Raw genomic sequence first — 24,046 nt, 5'->3', positions numbered from 1 at the left:
TTTTTTATGACTTTTTATGCCTTACAATACTATGACTTTTTTATGACTTTTTATGCCTTATGACTTTTTTTATGACTTTTTATGCCTTACTTTACTATGACGTTTTTATGACTTTTTATGCCTTACTATACTATGACTTTTTATGCCTTACTATACTATGACTTTTTTTGAGTTTTTACACCATACTATACTATGACTTTTTTTGAGTTTTTACACCATACTATACTATGACATTTTTATGAGTTTTTATGCCTTACTATACCATGTAGTTTTTATCCCTTACTGTACTATGACTTTTTTATGACTTTTTATGCCTTACTGTACTATGTCGTTTTTTGGAATTTTTATGCCATACTATACTATGACTTTTTTATGACTTTTTATGCCTTACTATACTATGACTTTTTTATGACTTTTTATGCCTTACTATACTATGACTTTTTTATGACTTTTTATGCCTTACTATACTATGACTTTTTTATGACTTTTTATGCCTTACTATACTATGACTTTTTTATGACTTACTATACTATGACATTTTTATGCCTTATTGTACTATGTTTTTATGCCTTACTATACTATGACTTTTTTATGACTCTTTATGCCTTACTATACTATGACTTCTTTTTGACTTACTATACTATGACATTTTTATAACTTTTTATGCCTTACTATACTATGACTTTTTTATTACTTTTTATGCCTTACTATACTATGTCTTTTTTATGACTTTTTATGCCTTACTATACTATGTCTTTTTTATGACTTTTCATGCCTTACTATACTATGACTTTTTATGACTTTTTATGCCTTACTATACTATGACTTTTTATGACTTACTATACAATGACTTTTTTATGATTTATTATACTGTGACTTTTTGTATGCCTTACTATACTATGACTTTTTTTTATTATACCATGACTTTGTTATGACTTTTTTTACTTACTATACTATGACTTTTTTGCCTTACTATACTTTCACTTTTTATGCCTTATTGTCATATAGTGTTTACTATACTATGTGGTTTTTATCAATATTTTTTCCTTACCATACGTTGACTTTTTTATGCCTTAATGTCACCAGCTTGTGTTAAGAGTTAAAATCACGAAGCCACAGACACAAAACACAAGAGGGCAAATGTGCAAATATAAAATAGTTTAATATAGTAAAAGTACAACACAGGATGAAAGATGGAGATTATTACCTATGACTAAACAAAAAAGAGCTACTGGACAGTATCAACAATCCCAAAATGAAAATACATTAGCTTTAAAACAACTATTCCAATCCATTCCCCTAAGGCTAAGACTATTTCCCAGATTTAGTATCTCAATGTTCAGTCAATACCCAGTCCAATAAATGATGCTACTTGTGGGACTAATCCCAGCAACAGCCCAATATCTAGGCATCCTTCCCTGTGCAGGTCTGGATGTTCCTCCCTCCATCTGTCCAAGGTGGAAACTGTAAAACAACAATACACACAATCAAAGTATACACTATGACATTTTATGAAATTTGATACCTTACTATACTGTGACGTTTTTACCAAATTTTTTATGCCTTACTATACTATGACATTTGTATATCATTTATGGCCTTACTATACTATGACGTTTTTATGACTTAATATTTTTAAGATTTTTTTATGCCTTTCAATACTATGACGTTTTAGGACATTTTTTGCCTTACTATACTATGATATTTTTATAAAAGTTTTTGCCTTACTATACAATGACGTTTTTATGACATTTATATGCCTTACTATACTATGATGTTTTTATGGCTTAATATTTTTAAGACTTTTTTATGCCTTACTATAGTATGACATTTTAGGACATTTTTTGCCTTACTATACTATAAAAAAAATTTTAACATTTTTTGCCTTACTATACTATGATATTTATATACCTTACTATACTATGATGTTTTTATGGCTTAATATACTGTGGCATTTTTATCAATATTATGATTTTTTTTATGACTTACTATACTATGACATTTTTAATGACTTTTTATGCCTTATTATACTATGACTTTTTTATGACTTTTTATGCCTTACAATACTATGACTTTTTAATGACTTTTTATGCCTTACTATACTATGACTTTTTTATGACTTTTTATGCCTTACTATACTATGTCTTTTTTATGACTTTTTTATGCCTTACTATACTATGACTTTTTTTTGACTTACTATACTATGACATTTTTATGCCTTACTATACTATGACATTTTTATGACTTTTTATGCCTTACTATACTATTACTTTTTTATGACTTTTTATGTCTTACTATACTATGACTTTTTTATGAATTTTTATGCCTTACTATACTATGACTTTTTTATGACTTTTTATGCCTTACTATACTATGACTTTTTTATGACTTTTTATGCCTTACTATACTATGTCTTTTTTATGACTTTTTTATGCCTTACTATACTATGACTTTTTTTTGACTTACTATACTATGACATTTTTATGCCTTACTATACTATGACATTTTTATGCCTTACTATACTATGTCTTTTTTATGATTTTTTTATGCCTTACTATACAATGACTTTTTTATGACTTTTTATGCCTTACAATACTATGATATGCCTTACAATACTATGACTTTTTTATGACTTTTTATGCCTTACAATACTATGACTTTTTTATGACTTTTTATGCCTTACAATACTATGACTTTTTTATGACTTTTTATGCCTTACTATACTATGACTTTTTTATGACTTTTTATGCCTTACTATACTATGACTTTTTTATGACTTTTTATGCCTTACTATACTATGACTTTTTTATGACTTTTTATGCCTTACTATACTATGACTTTTTTATGACTTTTTATGCCTTACTATACTATGACTTTTTTATGACTTTTTATGCCTTACTATACTATGACTTTTTTATGACTTTTTATGCCTTACTATACTATGACTTTTTTATGACTTTTTATGCCTTACTATACTATGACTTTTTTATGACTTTTTATGCCTTACTATACTATGACTTTTTTATGACTTTTTATGCCTTACTATACTATGACTTTTTTATGACTTTTTATGCCTTACTATACTATGACTTTTTTATGACTTTTTATGCCTTACTATACTATGACTTTTTTATGACTTTTTATGCCTTACTATACTATGACTTTTTTATGACTTTTTATGCCTTACTATACTATGACTTTTTTATGACTTTTTATGCCTTACTATACTATGACTTTTTTATGACTTTTTATGCCTTACTATACTATGACTTTTTTATGACTTTTTATGCCTTACTATACTATGACTTTTTTATGACTTTTTATGCCTTACTATACTATGACTTTTTTATGACTTTTTATGCCTTACTATACTATGACTTTTTTATGACTTTTTATGCCTTACTATACTATGACTTTTTTATGACTTTTTATGCCTTACTATACTATGACTTTTTTATGACTTTTTATGCCTTACTATACTATGACTTTTTTATGACTTTTTATGCCTTACTATACTATGACTTTTTTATGACTTTTTATGCCTTACTATACTATGACTTTTTTATGACTTTTTATGCCTTACTATACTATGACTTTTTTATGACTTTTTATGCCTTACTATACTATGACTTTTTTATGACTTTTTATGCCTTACTATACTATGACTTTTTTATGACTTTTTATGCCTTACTATACTATGACTTTTTTATGACTTTTTATGCCTTACTATACTATGACTTTTTTATGACTTTTTATGCCTTACTATACTATGACTTTTTTATGACTTTTTATGCCTTACTATACTATGACTTTTTTATGACTTTTTATGCCTTACTATACTATGACTTTTTTATGACTTTTTATGCCTTACTATACTATGACTTTTTTATGACTTTTTATGCCTTACTATACTATGACTTTTTTATGACTTTTTATGCCTTACTATACTATGACTTTTTTATGACTTTTTATGCCTTACTATACTATGACTTTTTTATGACTTTTTATGCCTTACTATACTATGACTTTTTTATGACTTTTTATGCCTTACAATACTATGACGTTTTTATGACTTACTATACTATGACTTTTTTATGACTTTTTATGCCTTATGACTTTTTTATGACTTTTTATGCCTTATGACTTTTTTATGACTTTTTATGTCTTACTATACTATGACTTTTTTATGACTTTTTATGCCTTACTATACTATGACTTTTTTATGACTTTTTATGCCTTACAATACTATGACTTTTTTATGACTTTTTATTCCTTACTATACTATGACTTTTTTATGGCTTTTTATGCCTTACTATACTATGACTTTTTATGACTTTTTATGCCTTATGACTTTTTATGACTTTTTATGCCTTACTATACTATGACGTTTTTATAACTTTTTATGCCTTACTACACTATGACTTTTTTATGACTTTTTATGCCTTACTATACTATGACTTTTTTATAACATTTCTTTCCTCACTATACTGTGACGTTTTTATCAATATTTTTTGCCTTACTCTATTATGACATTTTTATGACTTTCCATTCATTAATATACTATGACTTTTTTATGCCTTATTGTAGTATAATGTTTTTATACCTTACTATACTATGACTTTTTTATGACTTTTTTTGCCTTACTATACTATGACTTTTTTATGCCTTACAATAATGACATTTTATGCCTTACTATACTACGAAGTTTTTTTTTCCTTACTATACTATGATGTTTTTATGCCTTACTGTATTATGATTTTTTTATGCCTTACTATATTGTCATTATTTTTTGCCTTACTATACTATGACATTTTTATAACATTTTTTGCCTTACTATGCTATGACTTTTTAATCCTTACTATACTGTGGCATTTTTTTATGTCTAACTATATTATGACTTTTTCTGCCTTATATATATATGAAATAGTCGATATGCAAATTAGTTAAAACAACATGCTTTTTAAAACTATATGTTATATAATAATGCTATATAATAATTTCTAATTAAATTTAAACATACAGTTCTATCTTTTATTTTTACATATATAAAATGAACATTTACTGATAGGCTTCGAGATGGATACAGTATATATTTAACATAAACAGACATACTAAAATACATGTTTCTATCAGCTATACATTTATGTCAATATATGATAGTGTTCCAATAGGTTTCATATGTAATTTTTACATATATAGGCTATACTTTAAACAGGTCTACATATATGATTTTACTTCATATGTACATTTATTTCAAACATGGAAATTCAACACATGTGTGTATATACTGTATATATATATATATATATATATACAAAACATTTGCAAATGGGCATTCCTGAATGTAAATTCCGATCTTACATATTAATAAACCGTTTGGCTGACGACATTAAAAAGCCAATCTCTTTGTTTTTGAGGGTTGTAATATAGTATATTAATATAGTATGTGCAAACACAAGGTTTGTATTATATTGTAAATCTATATTAATTGCCATGGGTGATAAATTAAGTTGTCTGAACTGAACTTAACTATATAATAATTTTCAGTAATGAATTCGCCAGAATCCGTAAATAAATAAATTAATAAATGACTTAATAATCTTTTTTCATATCAGTTTTAATTCCGGCACAGCAGGGGGCGCAAGAGTCGCGACGTGACGTCATCGGATGAAATTAAACATGGCCGACAGTGAGTAATAGATGGCGAAAGTTAGCGAAAATCGTTGGTAAAGTCCGGGAACTTCTCAGTGTTTGCTGTAGGTATTTGAACTTTATAGTGCGTTGTTACTGTAAATTTCATATTTGGACGCATCTCTCGCATGAACTGGAGATTTAGATCAAGTTTGTTCGTCCGTAAAGGCCTTACTAAACTGGGCATTAGCCCGCAGTGTTAGCCACGTTAGCACCGAACCAGCGCCTGCTTTTGTTTTTGTTACGGGGTATGTGCTAGTGGGCTGTCATTGTGAAGCCTTTAAGCCCTTTTTTTATTTGGCCTTATTTCTTAAAAAGCTACCGCCTTTTCTGGAGTGGACTGTGTAGTTGATTAGATTAACTTCATCTTTTTTATACAGTATCGCGGGTGGGGTCCAGCCCGTCTCGCAGCGTGTTGGCAGCGTTGTTTTCATTAAAGGCCAACTTAGAATCAGAGCCATACTTCTTACAAAACTGACGGACATTTACTCGCTTTTTAGCTGCCGGACTGTGCCTGTGTATGAACATTACGCCCAGGAAATATGGATTCAAAGCGCGCACACGGCAAACCTCAAACGGGCGGCGACGGCAGCAGCGGTGACTCCAGCTGCGGCAGCCCCGCGTCCCCGTGCAGCAGCCCCGCACCGGCAGCCAGCACAGCCCCGGTGCCCGGGGGCAACGTGTTCGCTAACGACGGCAGCTTCATGGAGATGTTCAAGAAGAAGATGGAGGAGGAGGAGAGGAGGAAAAAGGAGATGCAGCAAACAGGTGGAGCCGCGAGGGCCACCGAGCAAGGACAGACATCAGTGGAAAAGAAGCCCCCTCCCGTGACGAGCTTTGTAAGGGGTTTGCCAGTTGTAAGATGAGATAGCAGTAGTTCAACACACATCCAAATTAAAGTCTTGCTCTACCTGGCAATTGAGTTATTACATCCTGAAATAATGGCCAGTATTTCAGTATTATTTGTAACATTTCAAACACATGCCAGTGCTAGTGTTGTACTTGCATTATTTTACACTGCAATATGTAACCAATAGATCAGTCAAGTCTGGGGATGCTCCTCACTGATGATGGTTTCGCTGGTGGTGCGGCAGGAGACTAAATGTAGACCTTCTGCTCTGGTGTAGTCTCCTTCATTGGCAGTCCACCTGCAAGGGCTCCTATAACGGTTTCAGTCTTCTATCCCCTAACCCAGGTGGGGAAGCGCAGAGGCGGTGTGTTCCTAAAGACCGGCATGGTTGCGAAGAAGCAGAAACAGGACTCAGAAGTAAGTGGGGTTGTTGGTGGTGGTGGTGGTACCAGCATGATCTGTGTGTACTTTTTAAGTCCATGAAGTTGATCCACCTGTGCCTCCTTTCCTCCAGGCTGAACCAGGCAAGAGCGATGCTTGGTCAAAGTACATGGCTGAGGTGAAAAAGTACAAAGCCCACCAGTGTGGCGACGATGATAAAACCAGGCCTCTGGTCAAGTAGGCTCCCAAAAGGTTAACGTGGAGTGACAATGTCGAGAGGGGAAACCATCTGGGAGAAGCACCAGGAGGGCCGGCCAATCCTGACCTTCTCATACTGCCAGTTCAAGTTACCCTTCACATCAAGTCTTTCACAAACTGCTTAGACTGACACCCCTCTCCCCGTTTTTGTATCATTTTTTTTTTCTTTTTTTGTCTTGCTTGTTATTTGTCGGACGTCAGTGATTTGATCTGGTGTCAAAAGGTGTTTCAGAAACTTGACTTTCATTATTCATCGTTGTTGAATCTTCTCAAATTTGTCATGTCTGTTTATGTTAGGGTTCATTGATAAATTTGATTTGTTAATAGTCAAATCAAGGTTTCAATTAAACCTACACTGCCTATTTATGTGTGGTGTTGTGCCTCAGTTTTGTTAAAGAGTGTGTTACCTTCAGTTTTGTGTGTTAGCTCTAACACGGTATTTAATACTAGGAGCATCAGTTGCATCACAAACTTCTCTATTGTGAAGGGAAAGATTTTAATTAAAAGTCAGCTTGAGTTCTGTACAGAAACGAATTCATTTGAGAATTCAAGTACAATGAAAAAGTTTACATCTTTCATTGGAAAAAAAAAAAGCTCAAATTCAACAATTTGCAGTTTACATTTCTTACAGGTATCAGTGATAATTACATTATGATAAAAACAGCACCAAATAGACACACTGACCATGCATCAGAGAGGGAGACATACAAAGGCACACGTTCACCGCCACCAACCACACACAATCAGACACTCACACACACACACAAACACACACTCACACACTCACCTAGAAAACCCATTCATTCCTTCTCCCTGTCCACAGTGATATAGGTCTATCTTGTAAACATTGACAAACAGTATTTGTCATTTTATTTAACAATTCTATGAAGAATAGTATTTAAAACTTATCAAATTGTTTAAAAAAATTATATTTAACTGTGGTATTCATGAAAACTTGAGCTGATCCTCTCAGATCAAGTATCAAATGTGTAGCTCAGTCTGTGTTTCAGACCCCTGTTATCAGTGGTCTGTCCCAGCTGTCACCCAAACCCACATTTCCATCCTGATTTGTCCCAACGTCCCGTCATCTCATCAGACGGCATCCACTGGGTGGAGAAATCCAGCTGTATCATAGAGTCTTCCTCTTAGCGTCTCCTCCCTGGCTTTGACTGACATCTGGACAGGAATAGTACAGTTCTTGAAATCAGTGAAGGGCAGTGATAGACAAAAAGAAAAATAAAATACACACGTATATACTACAGAGACAGCTGAAATGAGTCCATAAAAAGGCATGCGGCCACCAACAGACGAGCAGAGAGCAGAACAGGACCAGACAGAAAAGGACAACCTGAGACAGAACACCAGACACTTTGGAAAGAAGAAAGAAAGGCAGGAGAGGGAGTAAATGGAGCAGGCGTCGAGGGTGGAGGGAAGGTCAGATTTTACCTGAGAAAGCGAGCTGCAAGTGAGGAGGCAGAGCAACCTGAGACCCTGACTGGAGACTCTTATACAGATCTGAGGAGACAGGACAGGGGAGCAAGGAGGAAAAGGGAGGGAGGAATAGATGCCAACAAAACAGGGAAGGGAGGAGGAGGGTGAGAGGGTGGAAAAGAAGGAAGAGACAGATGGGGAAAGGAGCAAGATGGCGTAGAGGTCAAGAACAGGTAATGACAGCCAAACAGAGGAGGAGATAAAGACAAGGAAGAGGAGTGAGGCCAAGTGAGTGACAGGTGGGGGAGAGTAGCCGACACAGGGTTGAGAGAAATTTTGGGATATGAAGCAAACAAAATGGAATAATGTCAAACAGGAGAAAAATCACAAGCTTACATCTGACACACAATATGGTGATAAAAACATGATGCTCTAACATACAACACAAAACAAAGCCTGCACAGGAACACCCAAACAGACGACAGCGTACTGATGCCACATACACAGAGTGCCTGTCTGTTATAGAAAAATATTTAAATACTAATAATATTTTCCACATTATACTATTTATCATATTTAGTGCCCGTCATTAATATTAAATGTGTGTGTGGTGTTCAGTTTAAATTTCATCTGAATACAGCAGCCATGTTTCTGCCCCGCGTTCATCACTCACTCTGGGTCAGGGTAGAGAACGTTGCATTGCTACTGGCTGCGGCGCCGCTGGCTGCCGTACTGGAGCCCGCCGTACCCAGCGGAGGCAGGTTCAGCAGCGGGGGGAACTGGAAGGGCAGGGACACGGGCACCAGGCCCCCCAGCATCCCAAACCCCAGGGGAAGAGACGAGGCTGAGCCGAGCAGACTGCCGCCGCCTGCTGTGGAGACCTGAGCAGAAACAGATCAAGATTTTAATAAATTAGTTTTACAAAATGAAACCTCTGTGTATTATGCAGCAGAATTACTGCTTTCAGTATTAACTGTATACTGTTGTAATGTAATTATTTTTACCGATTCATTTGCACAAGTATTTTAGTGGGAACTCATTTTAACTTCTATATAATGTATTGCTATTGTTGGCTAGTTTAACCTTTAATAATGTAGGATATTATATTATATATCATATTCTTAACAATAAGTAAAAATGCCCATCACACTTTCTTTTCAAATTTCTTAGTTTTGTCCAAACAAGTAACCGTGAGACGTTTCGTGTACAGTGATGTCAAACAGAAAATAAGAAAATCATTTTTGTTCGAACCATTAATCAATTATTAAAATAGTTTCTGATTAAAGTTTTGTGTTTTAAATCTGAATCCACAAAGTAACTACAGATGCTTTTTAAATGTAGGAGGAATAAAGTAGCATCAAATGAAAATTGTATAAGTATAAGTGCTTCAGATTCATACTTAAATACAATACTTGTTTAGTCATGCAGGTAATTTTGTTGTGTTTGCTGAGACTTGTGAACGACCACAATCTCTCTCTGCAGTCAAATGTCCCGGCTTCTCCTGACGATACACAGACCTTTATTTTTCTTTTGTTCGAAAAACATCATCTAAGACAACGCCGTTCATATCAAGGTCTGGGGATTGTCACGAGGAACACGAGGGACACTGGGTCTGGAAAATCCATTTTTCGATGCTTTGAGTACCACAAATTGAATTCTGTCACGTATATTGCAATGTGCTGCCACTGCAGGTTTCCATAGCGACATTCAGCAAATAAACCCACATGGTTAAACACCACTACAAGTGGAAAACTGTGTGTGATTTAGGCGAACTTCTTCGTATTGTTCCAGAGCGCGTGTGAATACTGAACAACACTGACTAATCCACGTACTATTCAGATGAGGAAACCAAATTAACGAGTAGCTCACGTGTTGAATTAACATTAACATTTTGTCTCTTTACAATGAGAGTTTTTTTTCCTGGATGTGGTGAATGATCAAAACACTACATGTGCTGAATAATAATTGCTGGCGGTACAAACCTGTGGCAACTGAGAAGAGACGGATGATGATGAAACAGACACGACAGACTTGGCCCCCTGAGGTGTCCCACTCCCGGGCCTCTGACGCTGGCCTGGGTTGGCTGAGACCACGGTGGGGGAGGCACTGGACCCTGAATGTTTGCTTATGGATGAGGTGTTAATAAGGCTGGTGTTGGTGGTGCTGTTGTTGTTGGGGGTCTTCTGGCCGCCTGGAGGAGTGTAGCTGCCTTGCCCTGGCTTGGTTGCTCCACCTTGGGCACCTGAGAACGTCGGGCGGAACCCTGCTGGGGTTTTGGGAGAGTACTGGTGTATGGTGGGGGTTGCCTGAGACCTGGGGCTTTGAGAGATGGAGGGCGAGGCTGAGGTGGTGGCGGTAACGACGGGGTTAGGGGTGCGGGGCGTGAGTTTGACAATAGGTGGGATGCTGCTGTGTGTGGACTTGGTGAGAGTGGCGTGCATAGGGGTGATGAAGTTAGACTGCGGCCGGGGCTGGGGCTGAACTCCAGGGTGCGTCTGCGAGAGGGAGGGGGAGGATTTATTCGGAGGCGTGTGGGGCAGGCGGGGCGCCTGGAAGGTTTTGGGGGTCATGAGCGAGGTTGATGAAAGGGTGTGTGGTCGAGACTGAGGCGACGTGAGGATGAGAGCGTCACCACTGTTGCCTTTATTATTATTGCTGCCTTTGAGGAGGCCAGAGGGGGGAGTGGAGACCCCCGCCTTTGATCCTGGGGGCACAAGTGGAGACGCGGTGGGCGGTGGCCGTGGTTTAGGTGGCGACGCTGAGGCAGGCATGTTGGCTTTTGCCACACCCAAAGGTCTCTGAGTGTTCAAAACTGAGTGTCTGTGCGCCTGCGGCGTGCCCTTGACGACCCCCATCCCATCCACCCTCACTGAGGGCAGAGGAGAGGACGTGATGGAGGAGGGCCGAGACAGAGAGGTGGAGGAAGACGAAGAGGTAGAGATGTAGTGAGGTGCATTGGAGCTGGGAGTACTGACGGCGTTCTTCTTCTGCTGCTGCTGAATGAGTAGCGAGGCGTTGAGGGAAGAGGGGTTGGGGGTTGTCCTGGATCCATCCGGGGACGGGGGGCTGTCCCCCTGGGCCAGGCCCTTGGCTGCGTTCCCGAGGATGGCGAGGGCCTGGGAGATGGAGTCCAGGGATGGAACTGTCAGATCCTCATCGAGGGAATCGAGACATATGGGCTCAGACGGTGACTGAGGTGGTCGCTTGGCAACCTGGGCAGCAGGGGAAGGAGTGGCGCCTGCTGAGGGTGTGGCCCGCTGAACCCAGACAGCCTCCTGGATTTAAAGATTACAGAAGAATAACACAGACTTTTTCATAACTTTACTCCTAATGGTATTAAAACCGGTTTTCGAGTTTCTCTGACAACATGACTCTCATGCCCACATGTGCGGTGCATTTAAAGATCATCTTTTAGTTGCTCTGATCATTCCTCCTCAGAAGAGTCCTCCCTTTCTAACCCAGGGGCAGAGATGGGGATTAAATCTACTTGTTCTGTGTAAAAGTTTAACTGAGAGTAGATGAGACTTCAGCAGAGTGAGACAAATCTAGAGGGTGTCTTCCAAACAAGGTATTGAGATGTGAGTCCCGATTTCAGTTGGAATGATTGTTAAAGTAGAAATCTACTTGAGTCTGACTCAGGCTGCTGAAACTTTATATTAGTTAGAGCCAAATATTAGAACACAGAGTGTTATATGTCAATTAGTGTCCATGATAAGCAACAATATAACATAACATGCATACCACAAACTAAACCGAGTAGGACCCAGTGAACCACTTTTAAAGAACAACTAATTAAAAGTCTGACCTTTGGCTTGGCCTTGGGAGTAGGCACCATCTTCTTCTTTGCTCTGGAGTGAAATGACAACACACATGAGTGAGAACAAGCTAAAATAACAGAGTCAGTTATGAGAAAACTGGAACAGTGAGTTACATGACTCACGTGTAGCCTGTGAGGTGACCATGAGCCATGATGCTCTCTTTGAACAACATCCTGCAGATAAAAAGAAACATGTAAGACATATTAATATAACAAATATTCCCGTAAAGGGGTTTAAAACTCAGCTAGCAGGTAGAAATAAGGAGGGCTTCAATCTTGCTAGTTAAAGCTACTATTGTAATTATTATAAATACTCTAAAACAAAGTCATAACAGCAGGTAAACACACACACCTGGCCTGCATCCAGCCCTTAGGCCAGAGAGGTTTAACTTCAGTCTCCATGAAGGCTTTGAGGTAGTCCTCTAGAGACAGCGAGTTCTTGCCCTCCAGCTCATAACAGCCCAGCTTCACCCGCACCAGGTTACACAGCAGCGTCCTGGAAAACAGATACAATTATCCAAATACTCCAATCAATACAGAGAGAAAAGTGATTGTGACCATTATGAACATTTATTGCCGCTTGAATAAGAAGTGAACCTCCTTCCTCTGTGACACCGACCTGAGTTTGTCGTCCCAGACAAACTTCTTCCGAGGCCCCATCACCCTCTTCCCTGGTTTCTCCTCGTCGTCGTCCTCTGACCCGTTCTTCTCTCCCTCCTCAGACTGCTGCCTGTGAACAAAGAGAGAAACGTTGATGGAAATATGTTAAGAGGCAAACAGATGTGCCGTAGTGCAACAATCTGCGCTGCGTTCAAAATAAGAGACACAGTTGACTCCAGATGTGTTCTCACTTTGCCACTTTAGCTATACAGTCCATGTTGTAACGAGCAATCTGCTCCGGCATCACGCTGCACACCGCCAGTTTCAGCTTCAACAGGGGCGTTCGAAGACGGTCATCCTGGGAGACAGGGATAAGCACAGTCAGAAATCACACACACACACACGCATATGCAGGCCGGCACTCTCTCGCGCTAAATATAGAAGCAGATAACGGGCACACGGCCGACAGCAGACACAAGAGCTACGAAAACAACCATTTAGCTTTCACGCAGTTACATGTAGACACACCTGCCAGCTCATGTCTTGTGAAACACTGGAGAACATGAACCTGCAAGCATCTTTTGCTGATCAATTAAATATAACAAAGTGAAAACTCTTCTTTGGTCAAACTTTCCGTGACACTGTGACAAATCTCCTGCATAACAAACCTTCAACCTATTCAGTTCCTGCGGAGGACAGTTTTTTAAAAGCACATTGGAATATCCTTCAAACTGACACAAACAGTTCTCGTGGTCTGACATGAAGTGACGGCGACTGTCAGTTCTTCCCACACACCTGTATGTTGAGGCTGAGCTTCTTAAGGCGTTTGAGCAGAGCTTCTTTATTGCAGGGCACAAAGGCCTCCAGGTGAGAGTAGACGGCTGAACGCACCTCTGCCGGCTGCTCCTGAACCTGCAACTCAATACTGCCACACACACACACACACACAGAGAGAGAGAGAGAGGGAGACGTGTATAGCTTCATATTTGTTGATTTATAGCAGTTTGCAAAAGTGAAAAACCTGAACATTACTCACTCCAGTAGGATGTTGTTCATGTCCAATGTGAAGAATTTCTTCCTGCCCTCTTCATCAAACAGACGGGACGCCTGTGACAAGAGATATTATCAGACAGACAGAAGAAGATATGTCCCCGTTAATCCTGTTCACATTAGTGAAAGGAATGTCACAGCCTCGACAAACACAGATGTCATGAAGGGGCGAGGTGATTAAAATCTGTGACCTCCCTTTCTCAACCTCCCGTAGACAAACTAAACACTGGTGCACACTTATCTATGAAGCCATGCCTGGGTTAACAGCCACCTTATCTATGTAAATTTAGTCAACTAAAATGTGTGAAGAGGGATGCTTGTCGTTCCCTGGACTCAGTTCCTACAGTCTGCACTGAACTTGGTCATGGAGCTTTAATGCGTGTTCCCGCTGCCTGGACCTTTCTCCAGTTTGATCTAAACTTAAACAAAAATCAATTTATTGCTTCAGAAAGTGGAAGTTCTCTCGTCTGGCTGCCGATGTGTTGGGGGTATTTTAGAATTTTTATTTGTTAGTCTCATGAAGTTATTGTTTGCAGTTGGTTTTGGGTTATTTTATGGTTTATTTTAGATCGTCTTGGTTTGTTTTACATCTTTTACATGATTGTATTAGAAATGTTATTCCTGGTGTTTTGATTGCATTTCAGTTTGATTCAGATTTTGTGGCATTTTTGTCTGTAACTCATTGATATTGCTCCCTATCTTGTCCAGGACACCCTTGAAACTTTTTTAATCTTTAATCTGAATCCGACTTTCCTGGTTAAACAAAAAACTATATTGAAGATAGTAAGTTAAACTCTACAACATGTGATTATGGGTAGTTTAGAAGTTCGTACCGCTCTCAGGTCTTCGATGCGCTTCGTGAGCGGGCCTGGGAGTCCAGTGGGCAGAGGGGGAGGGGTCATCACAGTACCCTGTGACACTCGGCTACCACCTGCTTTATGTCCCATCCCAAAGGAGCCGTTCTCTCCCTGCGTCGGACTGGAGGGCTGAGGGGAGTCCAGCATCCCAAAGTCCAGGTCACCCATCATGTCCTGCAGTATGTCGTTATTGGCTGCACCCAGCAGTGACATCACAGCCGGGTCGGCACTCAGGTCAGCCATGCCGCAGTCGTTGCTGCCAGCAGCCTTGGGGTGGGTGTTGAGGAGCGCACTGTTGGCGTTGGGCACTTTGGCGTTGGGCCGCGGAAGACCGGCAGCAGCCATGTTCTTCTTGCGCATCTCCTCCTTCTCCCTGGTGAAGCGGCGCAGCATGTTGGCCAGGTGGATGGAGTCCTTCATCAGCTTCTTCCTCTTTTTCTTTTCTGGCCGATGAACATTCAGGGCTGAAACTCTGCCAGAGCAGAAGAAGCAAGAGGAAGAAAAATATTTAACAAACCGGCACAGGAAGTAATCTATCATGATTAACTCCTAAACTGACAAACTTGAGAGGATGAGGGTGCTGATGGGAAACCATGACAGATCTAACTAACATCCAATTAGGGAACTCCTTATTTCAGTCTATACAATTGCACAGCTGTTACACCTCTGAATTAGTCTGCACCTTTAACTGAATCCCCACACACACTTTAGAAAAGAGGAAATAACACATAAAAAAACATTTTATTCATCATAATATTGGAGAAATGAGTCTGAGATTAAACACTGAAGTAATAATAAAACGCTCACCCAGGCTTTGGTACTTTATTCTTCTTGGGTTTCTTCTCCTCCAGAACCCCGTCTTGCTTTTTCCGCCGTTTTTTGATCACTCGCTCTTCGCCATCTTTCATCTTCTACAAATGGATGCAAAAACGAAGGTAATTAGTAGAGTATAACAAAAGCAGTTTTCATTAAAGAAACAGTTTTAACACTGACATACTTGAAAGTTTATGTATAATCTGCCTGTATATTTAGGTGCTTTTATTTTCAATGGATTGTGCAGAGAAGCGAGAACCTACCTTGAAGTGATTATCCTCGGCGCCTGCGTTCTCTCCCTCAGAGTCAGACGCTGCTCTGAACTGCAGAGTGCCTGTGTTGATGTAGAAGCCGCCATGTTTTGTGGTGAGAGAGGCCGGTACCAGCTCATCATACTGAGGTCAGGAGGGAAGTACAATTACTGTTAGTTTTCTTCTGCTACCCGGGACGCAACGTGCGATGTTGTAAATGAAATGCTATTCAGCTGTTATAAGATCAACAGCATGTGAACAAATTACAGATTTTTGCAAAACAAAATTTAAACTCAAGATGTTTGTAGGGGCACACAATCTGGATAATAATTTTTCATTTTAATTAATAAAGTCGGGGCTAATTGCTAATTAACTTTGTGTGTGTTTTTGTAAAAAGAGAACTCACAGCCTCTGAATTGTCTATGAAGGGGTCAGTCTCGTCATAGCCATATCCGATATCAATGAGATCTTGCATCCTGTCCTTTTTCTTCTTCTTAGAGTTTCCACCCTGCAAACAGAAGGGAAACGCAGGGATCAAAAACCAGGGATGTGGCAGCCATGGCAGTCACAACATCCAGACAGTTGCAGCTGTAACAATATATTCAGATACAACACTTACATATTTGTTCTCGAATTTCTTGGCCAGCTCTTCCACCTCCCGTCTCTCCTTCTCATCATCAGCAAAGGGGTCGGTGGGGTCCAGGGGAGGAGCGAGTCCTTTAGGGACTGTGGAACCTGCATGCTTTACCTGATGTAAACAGGGAAATTGGATCGGGGTGAAACAGAAGCAAAGAGGCTTTTGATGTTTTCCTTCATAGAGTGCCATTTCACACAAACAGCTATGAACCTCATCAGCCAGGTTTTCTTAGCATGCTCATCACAACTCAGACTGAGGAAACAGTTGTATAATGTCTCCTGTGGCTCTGAATGCAGCAATTTGAAATCTGAGAAAATGTCATTAGGGGTTGTATCTGGTTAAGCTTGAAACATGAAACTTAGAACGGAAAGTCTGCATTACAAACCAAGGACATGGAGTTTGACAGATGTGGGCATTATGACGCATTCATGTCATATTGGAATAATCATAAAAACAAGATTCAGACTTGTAAGTAGTGTTAACATCAACATCCAGGTCGTAATTACAACTGAGATCCAACTCAGTGCTTCAAAACACAGAAGTACCCGAAGATCAAACAAACAGGGACACCTCACATCAGCCAAAGTCCATTGTGCAAGGGGATTAATTAAAATAGTGTTAGACTGTCAATATAAATATGGTATTATTTTAAATCCTCACTCAACCAGCTCAGTTGATGTGAACGCTTGTTGTAAACATGGAGATTTTTCCCTTTTCTACCACCCATCCCATGTGACATGAACGCAGCATTGAGCAGGCAGTTAACCAGACAGGAAGAGTCACATAGAAGAGGGGGACCTGGTGTTTCCGTAGTTTCACTCTCAGTAAGGACTAAAACTCAGGATATCACAGTCTCTGCTATAACAATTTTCTGTCACACACACAAGTCTACAGTTTTAAGGCAGTGATATGAATACTAAACTTTTCATCCTCAGCATTAATTCCTTTCCTGCCTTAATTTACCTGTCCAAACTTTAGCCAAGGGTCATAATTAACATTAAAACTAAGCATAAGAAATCATGTGCAAATTAACACTCTTTAGTCAGTAACATCAGTAACAAGTGTCACATCTCAGCCTCACAGCCAAAACAGTGCGCCTCTCCTGAACTGGTGCCAGAATAGGCCCCTCTTGCTCAGATCATGGTGCCTACTGTCTCCTCTCTCTCCTAACCTGAGTAAGAGTTGAGTTGACCAGCTCGCCGTAGTTGAACTCGGCGGACCCTCGTTCATTCGGCTCGGTCAGCGGGAGGTTGAGGCGGACGGTGGGTTTCGTCTCCTCGGTCTCGGCGTCGCCTCCTTTCGTGTGACCAAACAAACCTCCGCCACCTCCTGACCCCACCGCGGCGGCACTTCCACCTCCATCTTTCTCAAAAGTGATGTCGATGGCCTCATCTTCGCGGCGGCGCTTCTTGCTGGACTCCGGGGTCGGCGGTGAGGTGTTGAAGGTTGAGATGGTGACGAACGGCACTTTCCTCGGCTCTGCCATTTGACGCTCTCCGTCCGACGACCGGGCACTCAAAACGGGCAGCGCCACGCTCCTCTGCCGCTGGCTGTAGAGCTAAACCTGGAGATGGTCGACAAGTACAGCTAGCTAGTTGCTGTGCTAGCTAGCTTCCTCAGAATGAGTGCTGCAGACAACACAACCACTTTTATCGCTTCTCAGCCCGTTTTAATCCATATAGTATAATCCCTGGCACGGCCCCCGTCACCTACGAGGGACTTAAAAAGTGAGAAATAGCAGTTTGGAGAGCTTCCATGAAATCGGTGGTTAGCTACCGCAAGGAGTATTCTGTAGTAGCCATCTTGATCATTATTATCATTATTCAGTGGCTGGGCGTGCGTATGAAAAGAAACCGGAAGCCGGGGAGGAAAGGGAACAGCGTTTGACCAATGGCAGAGCTGGAACACGCCCACCTGACAGACTAGCGCGAATATGGAGGAGATGATTGTTCTACACAGGCGGGACGCAGCTCCACTGTAAATAATAGGGAGATCTTACATTGTTCGTGGTTGCTCATAAAATCTGATTTTATTCTGCATTCCTCCGACAGTTTAAGAGGCGAACTTCAATCTTATGGAAGAAATGTACGCTTCTAGTGAATTTCTGGGACTTAAGATGTATTTTATTTGAGTATTTATTTCAATAGACACGTAGAGACCGTAGATCAGTGATAGGCAAATCCATATCTTCACGAATGTACTGTAGATAACAATGTAAATACACGGCTCAAGCGAGTCCCAGTAAATGTAGCCTTGTAACATGGAGCCATGATAAGAAATGATTTGCATCACAAACAGGCACGCTGGGTTGTTTTTTTTCCAAGGCAAATACAATACAAAAGATCCTGAATCAGGCCCTAGTTATTGTGTGTGGATAACATATTAATTACAATAATGATTAATAATAAAAAAGTAAATAATATCTGCCCTCAGAGTGACTCCTGTTTTGTTCACTCACTGCTTTACCCATAAATAAATAAAAATACCTAAAAATAAAAAACGAAAGAAAATAAATAAAAATGAACCAGTCATACAGGTTTTGGTTCTGTAAATCTATTTTGGCCCTTTGTTTCACAATGCTGGGGGGGGGGGTTGAAGCTAATCACTGACCCTGCCATAGATCATTTGTTCTTTTACTGTAGTTTATTACTCAATGTTTTTGGTCACGCTTAAATGTTTGAATTAATCCAACAGTTGGGTTCGTGCATGAAGTGTAATTCTGCTGCAGTTTTTCACGTTGTATAATGAAAAATGCCAGTTTAGAGGGTAATTGCCTAATTTCATTGTCCTATTTTGTGCTAAGTGCAAATGTATGTTGACGTTTGTGAGCTCGTTCTTCATCAGCCGATGCTGCACTTAATTAAAAACCCAGGTGACTGCGCTGCGTTCAGTGGAGCAGATTTTTATATCATGCAAGAAGTTGAACAAGAAAGAGCAGAACTGATGACACAATTACGGAAGATTTCGTCAGTAGAGGATGACATTAAAAGTACCTGAAAATTCCTGTAGAACTTTTGAATGTTCCTGCTGCTTGGTGCGCGTATGTCACTCCTCACGTTTCCATCTGCACACTCTGCATCTACTTTCAGTTTCAATTATGTCATAGAGACTTATCCTGACACTGACCTCAGTCACTGCAGGTGTCCCTCAAAGAGCCTTTTGAAGCTGTCACGACTCGTCAAAATAACCTCACACTGATGGTTTCAAACACAAATTTGTCTCCACAACCACAGCAACACATATATACACACATGTTCATGCACTTACAGAAGTTGATCTGCAATAAAGCTATACCTCTATATCCCCACGCTCTCTAACAAGTCCTATGTTTTCTGTGTCCTGTGGCATCGCAGTTGTACAGACATTCATGCATGTTTCTTTAAGGCAAAGACAACTACTCTTAATTTGACTGAAACCACCTCGTTCCCACGTCAGATGAAATGATGCGAGTTATAAAGCAGGTGAAAGTCTGTCTGTGTGTGTGTGTGTGTGTGTGTGTGTGTGGGAGGGGCGGGAGGGGGGGACCGGGGGGGGGGGGGGTCAGGTTGGCAAAGCCTTTGAGTTACGCAATGATTTCATGTGGCTCCCTGTGGATACATTAAGCAATGCATGTGCTCAGGATGAGATGCATTATTTAAAAGTTGACTCTTCTTCTTTTTTTTTTTTTAATTAATTACCATCTCACTCTGTCTTCCTTTTCAAATCAACTTTAACCCAGACACTCTCAGGTGGATGCGGCTGAGCAGGTCCGTGACTTTATTTCACCTTATCCACAACACGCGCCCACCTTCACGGTGGTGGAGCTGCTTCGCCTGAGGACGCAGCAAGCTCCAGACTAATCAACGCTAATTAACACTTATATCACGTGACCCCCCCCCCCCCCCGTGTCAAAAGAAAAGAGTGGATACTTCAAGATCTCAACACATATCAGCAAAAACACCCAAACCACGAGGAGATGGCTTATGATTGTGTCAAGCTTTGTTTGATTCCTGCAGTGTTTGCCCTCCTGGCTCAGCGCTGCTGCTGCCTCACAGCCGTGCAGAGGAAGAAAACACCTGAGCTCGCGCTGCCCAGAGTCACCTGCTCTGCCCGAAGGATCAAGGCAGTGTTTGGCCCGCTTGTCAAAAATATACGTGTTCGAGGTAAGGTGGATGAGAGGGATGGTGGCTCTGACTGTTTGCAGTGAATCCAGCACGGCTGTGTGCGCTTTGTTGTGTCCTCAGATCTGTCAGGGGCCACAGTGCCGGTGCAACAGCCTGAGGAGGAGGTCTGTGGAGTGAGAATAGGCAGAGAGAAAAACAACAGCCTCTCCTTCATCAGCAGATATGACAGCTGCTATGCTCAGGTTGAGGTAAAATAACTGTTTGTGCGAGAATTAAATATCAGTGTCAGAATCCTCAGGGGAAGGTAAAACATGACACACACACACATAACTAGGAAGGTGCAAGCAGGTGAACACTTAAGGTAGTGAGTGATTTCTTTATCTTTTTGTAGATGTGTGTAAACAGTTTGTACTGACGCATTAACCCATGGGATTGTAAAAATGATTAATATTATTTGCAACGTATGAAATAGTGGAAATGCAAAATACAGATGTACACTGTGTGTTTGTTTGTGTGTGTATGCAAATCCACAAATGGCGTATATGGCTTCTTAACATGCATGTTGTGTTGACCTTTGACCCTCAGAACAGCGGAGTGGTCGTTCCTCTGCAGGTCCAGCTGACAGGACAGGATCAGTGGCTCAGGGTGAATATCAGCTGTCCTCTGATAAAGAGACACAGCGAGAGGACCGCACCTCTCCCGACACGTGAGTGGAGGCAGCTGACTGGGCGCTAACATGCTCATTGACACAGTTACGTCGTCTATATCTGAGTTTTCACCAGTTTCATCAGTTAAAACTTGAGTGAAGATTAATTTATTGATCAATAAGGGGACAAGACTCACACAGAGTTGGCAGGTATAATCATTCCTTGTCCCAACAACACAGAGTCAGAGTAACCCTCTTCAACACATTTACTGCTAATGATGCATTCAGTGTCACGGGAGAAACTCAAGACTGAACAAGTGGTTAACTAATAACTTCATCTCCACATTGTTTGGTATTTAAATGATAAATCAACCATTTGATCCTCTTCTTTCTTCCACACTAACACGGCTCTTCTCCAGCGTTACCTGGACAGTGTGACACAGGAAGAGCTCTGAGGGTGGACTGTGGTCACAAAACCATTTCTAGTGACGCCTGCTACAAACTAGGTTGCTGCTATGATGCTCATGATCTCACCTGCTACTATAGACTCAATGGTAAGATTGCCATTTCCCCCGAACCTTTTCTACAGATCAGAACATATTGGTCAAGTTGCTTGTTTTCTGCATTTTCCTGTCTAACACACCTTCCAGCCTGCTCTCTGGACGGACATTTTGTGTTCTCGGTAAAGGCCGCAGACACAGACCCGCCCATCACTCCCAGCAGCCTCATAGTGAAGGATCAGCCGCAGTGTTTCCCTGTGGTCACCACGCCAGACACGGCTGTCTTCAAGATTGGAGTCATGGACTGTGGTGCAAAGAAGAAGGTGAGAGGCTGCGTGTCCAGGGGTTGATTTCATAATAATATTCATAGTATTTGAATAAAATATCACCCACATGAGGGGTCACTGTAAAAGCCATGCAAGAGTCACAAGAAAAAATATCTTAATCCATATTCTGTATAGATACATATTCTCAATGTCTCACTGAAATGCTGTTTCTCTGTTCCACCATGACTCATCTGTTCGGCCTTTTAGGTCGATGGAGATGTTGTGATCTACGAGGTGGAAGTGGAGGAGCTGCATCCTGCAAGTATGACCAAACATCCTCCATTTAGGTCAGTGTTGACATCTTCTGCGCTGTGCTGTATAAAACTGGGGGATTATTTCTCACAGCTGCATTCATACTATAGTGATGGTACATGTACTGATCAAGGCGGGGTTTCAGCCTCCAGGTCCTGTGTGAATATACACCGTCAGATCTAAGGCGTGCAGCCGACCTGCGCTCCTTGTACGCTGTGACAAACCCGCCTCCTGTTGTTGCCCTGGGAACCATCAGAGTGCAGATGAAAATAGCCACAGGTGATGAAATGGGTTTGTTTGGTGTATACTTAAGTCACACAAGTGCAGATTTGCTCACGTTGGGTCCTTAGAACAAAACCTTAGTGACTGTATTTGTGATTATTGCTCTAGATGCTTCCTTCACATCCTTCTTTCCTGAGGACCAGCTTCCACTGAGCTTGCCCCTGCGCAAAGCTGCATACGTGGAAGTTTCCATCGCTCAGCCGTCCCCTGACCCCTCGCTTTCCCTGCGTGTACGGGACTGCTTTGCCTACCCTGCGTCCAGACACTCAGTGTGGACGCTTCTCTATGACGGGTAAGGTGGAGGTAATTATAGTGGTTACCTAAAGGTTCTCTGTGCAGCTGACAGTTTAATTTTCTCCTCCTGGACAGATGCCCAAACCCTCTGGATAACATGAGAAGCTCTGTCCCTGTGGACCACCAGGGGAAGACCACCTCCCACTCCCAAGTGAGGAGGTTTGATGTCAAGATCTTCGCCTTCTTAGACCCTGATACAGACCATCCAAGTATGGAGGAAGTAAGGTTTCATTAATACAGGAGTGTGTCTTTCCTCAGTAACTAAACACTAAAGCTTCTGTAGCAGCTTGTTAACTGTGTAATCTCTCACTCAGATGTACTTCTACTGTTGGGTGGAAATCTGCACGGATTATCTCGACTGTGCACAGAGCTGCGCCATCATTTGTGAGTATATCATGTTTCACCTCGTGCACTACATGTACTGTGCATGTGTGTACCTGTTAATCTTTCCCGTCTCCTCTCACAGCAGCCGAGGGTGAGAGACAGAGAAGAGAGACCACATCCGAGTCTGACCAGGTCCACTTGGTGTCCTTAGGGCCGCTGCTGCTGGGACAGAACGACACTGGACTGGAAGATAATCCATGTGTGAAACAGAGCACAAGTAAGTCCTGCTCAGCACAAAACTCAGTCACAATGTGAATGACCAAAGGCAAAACTCCCAATATAAATCCCTCCTCTTCCTCAGTGTTCCAGGTGACGCTGTACACCCTCATAGGTGTTGGTGTCGCCCTGCTGCTGATCCTGCTCCTCGCCGTGCGGTCCAGGGTCACAAAGTGTCAGAAGACGGAAGCGCAGCAAGTTTGTGACGCACAAGCTGACGGTCAACAATGTAATAAATAATTTCACCTTTCACCAGAGACTGGTGTGATCACCTGAGGTCATAGTTGTGGTTCAGAATAGTTCCAAAGCTAGTTTAATGATTCCTTAAGAAGATTTTGTATTTGACATCGTACTTTGCATTTCACCTTTTTAATCAAACATTTGCTGGGAATCCACGTCAGCGATTT

The 24,046-nt window shown here is 40.8% G+C and overlaps 3 protein-coding genes across 5 annotated transcripts; 2 read left to right on the top strand and 1 right to left on the bottom strand.

The window, feature by feature from the left end:
- Positions 1 to 5,656: 5,656 nt before the first annotated feature.
- Positions 5,657 to 7,546, top strand: trir (telomerase RNA component interacting RNase). Of its 2 annotated transcripts, XM_022767491.1 has the most exons (4): positions 5,657 to 5,756; positions 6,192 to 6,530; positions 6,887 to 6,958; positions 7,056 to 7,546. In XM_022767491.1, exons 2-4 carry the CDS (start codon positions 6,234 to 6,236, stop codon positions 7,161 to 7,163), a joined length of 477 nt encoding a protein of 158 aa, XP_022623212.1. In that variant the 5' UTR covers positions 5,657 to 5,756; positions 6,192 to 6,233; the 3' UTR covers positions 7,164 to 7,546. The 2 variants fall into 2 exon arrangements, with proteins under 2 accessions (XP_022623212.1, XP_022623211.1); XM_022767490.1 differs by having other exon boundaries at positions 5,658 to 6,530.
- Positions 7,547 to 7,675: 129 nt separating this feature from the next.
- Positions 7,676 to 18,425, bottom strand: LOC111238090 (ubinuclein-2-like). 2 transcript variants are annotated; one of them, XM_022767488.1, is made up of 17 exons: positions 17,808 to 18,425; positions 16,619 to 16,747; positions 16,406 to 16,507; positions 16,012 to 16,143; positions 15,743 to 15,846; positions 14,912 to 15,407; positions 14,065 to 14,135; positions 13,824 to 13,953; positions 13,280 to 13,386; positions 13,048 to 13,158; positions 12,781 to 12,924; positions 12,552 to 12,602; positions 12,417 to 12,459; positions 10,594 to 11,886; positions 9,285 to 9,492; positions 8,627 to 8,695; positions 7,676 to 8,356 (listed from the first exon to the last, which is right to left on the bottom strand). In XM_022767488.1, exons 1-17 carry the CDS (start codon positions 18,120 to 18,122, stop codon positions 8,310 to 8,312), a joined length of 3,552 nt encoding a protein of 1,183 aa, XP_022623209.1. In that variant the 5' UTR covers positions 18,123 to 18,425; the 3' UTR covers positions 7,676 to 8,309. The 2 variants fall into 2 exon arrangements, with proteins under 2 accessions (XP_022623209.1, XP_022623210.1); XM_022767489.1 differs by lacking the exon at positions 8,627 to 8,695.
- A 2,166-nt stretch (positions 18,426 to 20,591) lies between these two features.
- On the top strand, positions 20,592 to 23,907 carry LOC111238075 (zona pellucida sperm-binding protein 4-like). The gene is made up of 13 exons (XM_022767475.1): positions 20,592 to 20,778; positions 20,860 to 20,987; positions 21,325 to 21,445; positions 21,805 to 21,939; positions 22,036 to 22,208; positions 22,419 to 22,498; positions 22,609 to 22,742; positions 22,854 to 23,037; positions 23,115 to 23,259; positions 23,354 to 23,423; positions 23,506 to 23,640; positions 23,725 to 23,837; positions 23,896 to 23,907. The coding sequence occupies exons 1-13, from the start codon at positions 20,592 to 20,594 to the stop codon at positions 23,905 to 23,907; spliced, it is 1,617 nt and encodes a 538-aa protein (XP_022623196.1).
- Positions 23,908 to 24,046: the final 139 nt, after the last annotated feature.

The sequence above is a fragment of the Seriola dumerili genome, unplaced genomic scaffold, assembly GCF_002260705.1.
Source record: "Seriola dumerili isolate Sdu_G_001 unplaced genomic scaffold, Sdu_1.0 BDQW01001191.1, whole genome shotgun sequence".
Lineage (NCBI taxonomy): Eukaryota > Metazoa > Chordata > Actinopteri > Carangiformes > Carangidae > Seriola > Seriola dumerili.
Note: the sequence above shows the minus strand (reverse complement) of the source record. Positions and strands in the feature narration are given on the sequence as shown.